At 40.0% G+C, this 7544-nt stretch overlaps 1 protein-coding gene across 2 annotated transcripts in view; it reads left to right on the forward strand.

Annotated features, from left to right (window-relative positions):
* far1 (fatty acyl CoA reductase 1) overlaps positions 1 to 7328 on the forward strand; it is a 36191-nt gene extending 28863 nt beyond the window's left edge. For both annotated transcript variants that reach the window (XM_084733894.1, XM_084733893.1), the window contains exons 12-13: positions 3518 to 3645; positions 5331 to 7328. In XM_084733894.1, coding sequence (XP_084590020.1) covers positions 3518 to 3645; positions 5331 to 5490 — 288 coding nt within the window. In that variant the 3' untranslated portion in view covers positions 5491 to 7328. The remainder of the gene's footprint in view (positions 1 to 3517; positions 3646 to 5330) is intronic.
* The last annotated feature ends 216 nt before the right edge of the window (positions 7329 to 7544 follow it).

Genomic DNA, 7544 nt, shown 5'->3' on the forward strand with positions numbered 1-7544 from the left:
TAATAGTGTGAAGGATACCACATGGACTCAGGACCACTTTGGGAAACTGTTGTCAGTCAACAAAGTTTGTTGCTTCATCTACAATTGCAATTCAGACCCTACCATGCAAAGCAAGAGCCAATATCAACAACATCCAGAGAGGCTGCAGACATCTGTGGGCCCGAGCTCATCTGAGATGGACTGGTGCAAAAAGTGCGCTGTGGCCTGGGGAGTCCACATTGTTGTTGTTGTTTTTGGACATCATGTCGTCCAGGCTATAGAGGAAAAGGACCATTCAGATTGTTACCAGGGCTTATTTCAAAAGCCAGCATCTGTGATGGTATGGGAGTGTGTTAGTGCCCATGGCATCATGGGTAACTGTCACATCTATGAAGGCCCTACTAATGCTGAAAAGGGACATACAAGTTTTTTGGAGCAACATATGCATCCAGACGATGTCTTTTTAAAAGACGTCCCTGCTTATTTCAGCATGACAATGCAAAGACACATTCTCCTGATGTTACAACTGTGTATTTATTTGAATCGGGGTTGTAGAGTAGTGTTTAAAGTTTTTAATTTTGAAAATGATTCTGTAGTGCCTCCCTCCCACCAAAAAAAGCTACATGCTGCCCAGGGATCCAGAACCTTTAATTCCCAGGGTGCTGACTGAAAGGCAGGCGCTGCCCCCAAGCCTACCAACAGTAACTCCACCTCACTGTTCACTGATGCAAGAACAAGGCCGCTGTGCCTTCTCATCTCTCAGCCAGTGAGCCAATATTTTATTCTCCCTTGATGCTAGAAGGCGCCACTGGGGGTTAAATTAGGCTGCATTTCAGTCTTGATGTGCTAACTGTGAATTCTGTGTTATTGGATACATACTCATGTAGACATCTATTAAAGCAAATTAAATTAAAATTACTTCATCAGTTTTTATTAATCAAACTCCCCATTTGCCTTATATTTTGCCAACTTGATGAACATTTGACAAGACACAGTAGGAAAGACAAGACAAGACAAGACACAGTAGGAAAGTCACAGGTTTTGGTCATAAAATCAGTTATGCTGAATGTTGTTTGGTTACTGACACGTTGTTAGTAACATCTGTGCTTTTCCTATGGTGAAAAGTCAAAATGTCTTCAGTGTGTATACAGTATATCACCCAGGGAATGCTGCACAACAAGCACAGAATTACAATCCTCTGTTATTTTTCTCTAATTACTAATTACTGGCTAATTCCTTTCAAAAATATCGGTTCATTCATGGCAAAGCAAATATATTGGCAGGGCAGTGTTGCGTTGCATTAGACATGATTGTGGCATGGCTCTATAGATGAGAATGTCAGCTGATCAAGAATAAATTATTTCAAATATTGAATGCATTGCTGTGACATTCATGGTCACCAGAGGATGAAGCCTGGATACTTAGTTAATTATCTGTCTCCTCTAGCACAACCTGCCAACCAGAACTTCTCTGGTAAAATAGCTGTACATCAATGGGTTTGCAAAAACTGTTGTATAGATGTTTATGGTTTCCATGACTGTCTGGATTTTTTTTTTTTTTTTTTTTTTCTCTCAAGTGCCAGTGTGAGGTTTACGGTTTTGATTTTGAGTGAAATATTTCTACTCATATTGGATGGACTGCCATAAGATTTGCACAATCATGACACTTCTAATCTTTCCACAAACCTTGATAGGAATGTCATTAGTTTTCAGGTATGATTTCATAAACCAAACCGTTGTACTTTCAGCATGTACTCTAACCCTTTGGTTCAAACTACGACACTCTAGGTACCCCTCTAATATTAGTTTTGCACGTGCAGGGTTCTGGGGTTAAGTAGACTTTCAAAATAAAGGCACAAAACCTATTTGGTAAGGTTTTGGAAATAATCTTGGTTTGGGTTAAAATAAGCAATCAAGTTTGACTTTTGGTTTCACACAGGACACAAACCCTGGTCTCCTGGGTGAAAGTCCTCACTCTTGAAGCTCAGCCACCTGACTTTGATGGCACATCACAACATAACGCGACAGTGGTGCCTCCAGAAATGACGATACAGGAGCACTTACAGTGTCATGATTTGAGGCATAGGGGCACTGGCCAAGCTGCCATGTCTGACGCACTGGGAGTGTGAACAGGCTGGTACTTTGTGTTTAGCAACAGTTGGCAAATGTTAGAATGCTGTCAGGCTAGATGTCATGGTAGGGTGTGTGGACTCATGGCTATGTCATAGGTAGTAAGAGAACTGACCAGAGAGGCAGATTGAATATTACTCAGGGTAGCAGTAGTAAGGGCTTAGAGTTGGAGCTAATTGGCTATAGGCAGCTGATGTCAGACTATCCATGTCTGTGGAGAAACATTGGAAACGGAGAGTCCACTGGAGATTTGTCAGAAACCAAAAAAGGGCCATGAAAGTGTTTCTAATGACTGTGTTGTAGCAGTTTTGTAGCTAACTGAGCCAATGCTAGTGAGGAGTGTCATGACATAGATATAGCCCTGCTGTTGCAGACTAGTTGTCAAAGTTGCCAAAATTAAAAATACTATGCAGAGTGTTAGAGAAAAATAGTGTTAACTCCTGTGAACAAGGAGTCCCAATCAGCACATACTTGAAATGAGTGCTGTTTCACAGACGCCCACTCAAGAGTGGTCGGAGGTGTGCTGCCCAACTCTGATTTTTTTTTTTTTTTTTTAATATAACTTTCATTGTGTTGATTAGTCCCAACGGTCTGTTTCAGCATTTGCTTTGCAGTGCTCAGGATGATTGTGGGTAAAACAGTGGGTGGCATTTTGAGCCAGTTTCAACCCATTAAATGAATATTCTTATAAATGTATTAATAATGTCAAAATTACATGTTTCATCACAGTACAGCAATATAATTCAGTTCACAGCTTACAGTTGTTTATAGGTGCAGCACAGATTTTCTCTGACAGGAAAGTTGTTTTGATCGACTATTTTTACTACTAAATATTTTGTCCTCAATTCTCAAAAAGTTAGCAGTCATCCCTCAGTGCATGATATGTTAAAATATTAATTTATCTCTAACACAAACAGTTTGTACCAGCCAAAAAATAAGTCAGTTGTAGCCAACTCAAGAAAATGTTGTACTGATCAATTGCATCTCCACAATTAATGCAATAAATCAAGTGCAATAAATTCCAAATTGCAGAACCAGAACCAAATTGCGATTTTTGTTTTGATTTTTTTTTTTTTTTTTTTTTGAAAAAGGAAAAATGTGTAAGAAAACATAATGAGGCACTGTATTGCTGCAGAGATGCGCTGGCCTCAAATTCTTTTTTTTCCAGTCCAACAAATGTCACATCATCACAATTTTTTTTTTCCTGTATAAATGAAAAGTATAATGCAAAAATGACCATTCCCACCAATTGTATTGCAATTTTAGTCAAAATAATGGCAATATGATTTTTATTATTACCATATCGTGCTTGTGCTCGTGCCTATTGTTAATCAGTGAAAGGTGAACATTTTAAAGCTTTTGAACCTCACCAACCAACCTAACCTTGTCTTTTAATTTCTGCACCGTAGGTATTTAATTTTGATGTGCGTCAGCTCCACTGGGCCGAGTACATGGAAAGTTACTGTATGGGCACCAAAAAATATGTCCTCAATGAAGAGCTGTCGGGCCTGCCTGCTGCACGCAAACACCTCAACAAGTAAGAGTCTCTGGAGTTCTGCCATCATATACAGACACCGGAAGAAATGCTGCACATGATGAGCTCTTCTAGGCAGCTGCCATTCTCTGTAGAGAGTAGGCGGCTTTTATTTCATCTAGGTCATCATATACAGTACATCTCTGCATTAGCACTTAAATATCCTTTCGGATTTTCAAGTACTTCAGCTCATCCTTCCATTAACCACTGATGTCTCTTTACATTTGTCAGGAATATGAGTGGGTTTTTTTTTCCCCAGCCAAATTATTGTTCAGATAATCACTCCAAGTGGACAGTACAATCACAGTGGGAGTAATCCTCTGAGCTTTAACAAACCTCGTGAATAATTCAGCATGCAACAAATTTCAAGGAATTAATAGGCACAGACATGAAGTAAAGATGGCACATCCAACATCTGTTTCAAAGACAAAAAAATTACTTCCCGCACACACTTATCAGCTGTATGCTGATTTATTAAAAAATTCAATCACAAGAACCTTTGTCAAGACATGACTATCGTAAAGCTTATGGTTTATATGTAAATGGATAAATTCAGAGTTTGAGATTTATGTTATTATACTGCAAAATAAGTGTGTATGCACATGTGTGAACATATATCTCTAATTAGGAAATGTAATTTTTTATTTATTTTTTTCCCTTTTTCCCCTTATTTATTGATTTTCATTTTATTACTTTTTTTCTGTAAATATTTTACTTTCACCTAACCCCTATTTAGTGGTCTTAAGACATTTCTTGATGCAATATATTTTAATAGTTGAGGGTTTTTAATGAGTGAGCAGTTGCATGTGACTCTAGACATGCCTCCAACACAGCTGTGGACTACAATTCAGTTATGGACTGTATTTAAGCACTGTGTCATTTCATATGTCGTGAGAAAGGCCCTTGTGACTGAAGCATATGTACTTAAATAAATCAGTGCAGAGGTGATAAGTAAGTTTGGGCAATATGGATTAACATTATCATCTATTTTTTTGGGTGTGCTGCGTTTTCTGATATGTATCTCGATATACACATTTTCTTGAAAATAAAATCTGGTAAATTCTCAAATAGTGACAATCTTATACAATGATGCATCGCTGTGGATTAAACTATTACTACAGCACATTAAGTAGCGCTGGGCAATGTGGGAAAAAAGTATCACATTCAATTTTGGAACAATATTGCAGGGATGACTACAGGTGCTTTGTTTTCACAAACTGTGAACACAACGGGATTTAATGTGTAGATAATGATTAAACAGGTAAAGTTAGATAATAGAACAGCTGGAACAGTTCAGAAAGTTTCTTTGCTTTATGTAATGCAGCCTTTAAAAGCAGAAAATATAACAATATCCAAAATCTAAGATGATGCGTAGTTTCATATCTCATCAATATAATATCAATTTATTGCCCAGCCTTGGTGATAAGTGTGTGTGGGAAGTGACTTTTTTTTATTGAAATGATCGGGTGCTTTGATTCCCTCCACCACAAAAGAGATCGCGCAAGAGACACAGATATTTTATACAGATGTTGATGTTTATACAAATGTACAATTATGTTAATTTAAATGTATGTTCAGAATAAGCTGTTATTTTTCTCTCATGCTTCATTTCCTCATCCTGGCAGAACCTAAAACTAGAGTCTTCGTTTTGAAGTCTGACTTGTCTCATTTGTGTGTCCGTTTCCCAGGCTGAGAAACATCCGCTATACCTTCAACACCATCCTGGTGGTGCTCATCTGGCGCGTCTTCATCGCCCGATCCCAGATGGCCAGGAACATCTGGTACTTTGTGGTGAGCCTCTGCTTCAAATTCCTCTCCTACTTCAGAGCTTCCTCCACAATGAGATAATGAGCCAGGGACCGGGCGGCGGGACGAAGAAATTAAGAAACACTGGCTGTGGACGATGAGAGGTGCCCGAGCTCAAAGCCCTTAAAGTGGTACCACGCTGTGTGTCTCTGGCCCCGCGTCTGCCCTGACACTCAACAAGGACTAAATGGAACCGTAAAACCAACCAACACAGACAGACTGCTGGACGAGCCTGGAGTCCACAGCTGTCTAAATGTCTCAAATATCTCAGATCTATCTAGCATTTCATGAAACACAGAGGGCATGGATTTATCTCACCATGTACAACGCATAGACTAACAGCACTTGGACTCGTAAAAGACGGGGGACCACACGCCCTCATTCTCTTCATTTCCAGCCTGTCCAGTCCCCCTCTGGTGCCAGATTTACTCCTGTAGTCTTTTAAGCTCCAGGGCACCCGAACCTGCTCCATCTCGTCTACCTGCTTGCCTGGCTGCCTGCCTGCAAAACAAAGCTATGCATTGGATGATGCTCTGCTGCAAAAATCCTCAGCTGGGTTTGAGTCAGACCAGGCTTTCTCTTCTGTAATCCTTAAATGAAGAATAACTGCTCCAAGTGCTGTGTAAGTTATATTTCTCTGCTGTCACCTGAAAACATCACTCCAATGTTTTTGTTTTCCTTTTTTTCTGTGTGTGTGTGTGGTTCTTTGCTAGTGAGGCCGACGGAAATGTTTTAAAAAGCTGTAACAAAAATGTCTAATAAGCAGGGTTTTCTGGGGTTTTCATCTGACAGCAGCATTCGTCAGGCAAAGCATAAGCTACTCTCTGCTTCTGGGGCATCGGAGCTGGTTTTGCACATTTGGTTGAAGGACGATTCTGTGCTGACTCAGTGAAGACTTGTTCAGGGACAGCCTGGCCCTAAGAATCATTATTTAAAACTGTCTTGCCCTCCTAACCCCATCTCCAAGACCAAAGCCATTTCAACCAATGTTTGTGAAAGTTGCACTGACAGCGTGATGTAAAGAGAAAGTTGACAATGCGGGGGGCTTTGAGGCGGAGGGAGGGCGCCATTTACACCAACCCATGGCCCTCCATGAGTAGTCACTGGCTGTCTTTAACTCTTCCTGCTCAGCAAAGACACAGTCGACAACAATGTCTCCTGTATGTCCCCAGTCAGCGGCAGTGGCTAGTTCCCTAAGTAAGACCAAGCACAATGTTGATTGTAATAAGATGGCTTTATCCAGTGCCTACAAACTGATCGTTCTTGCATCAGCAGATCTTCTTCTACAGGTTCCTCTTTTTTTGTCATGACTGGAAGTCATTTGTGACGGTCTTAAAGCTATTTTTGCCAAAATACCTCTTAGCTTAACAGACTCGTAGCTCAGTAGAGGATGAGAAAAGTGGAGTTGAGAGGGAATATTGTCACTTTTGGCTTCTTTTTCTCTAGTATGCTTGAGAGTTAAAATGATTTCAGTACTGGGTGACATACTGAGTCATGGATATACACTGGGTGATGACTCTTACTCATTGGTCTTTGTTAGTACACTACTTTTCCGGTAGCTTTAAGTGTAGCTCACCATCCTTTGTGAAGGGTTTTGTTACTTCAGTGACTTTTTCTAAATTCTTCTGTTTTCAACTAAATTTCATAGGTCATATTTATGGAAACTAAGAACGGACATGCTTGCAACATTTTTTATGCTTTTATTGTGACATCAGGAAAAAGTTCATTCTCTGGTAATGGGTTAATTTATCTCATCGTGTGAAAACAAAATTCAGATTTTCGATCATTTATTATGCGCAAATGCTCACCAAAGTTCACTGGCCTGTGAAATTGCAGTTGGTCCAGCCTTTTCCTGAAACTTATAGTCCTGATTGTTTAAATTGGGAACTTAATGACAGTGTAGTACCTGCAGTAGATGGCGGTCAGGATGCCCTCATGTACCTCATAGAGCGCCACCTCTAATAACCTGAACTATCCCTTGAAATGACGAAAACTGATCTGATTAGCGTCTCTGGCTAAATCCAGTTTGATGCGTTGATCAAAAATGCTACTTGCTTAGTCGACTTCTCCACCCCGTGATTACATACTGTGTGACA

The sequence above is a fragment of the Lutjanus erythropterus genome, chromosome 13 (genome assembly GCF_056507025.1).
Source record: "Lutjanus erythropterus isolate fLutEry1 chromosome 13, fLutEry1.hap2, whole genome shotgun sequence".
Taxonomy (NCBI): domain Eukaryota; kingdom Metazoa; phylum Chordata; class Actinopteri; order Lutjaniformes; family Lutjanidae; genus Lutjanus; species Lutjanus erythropterus.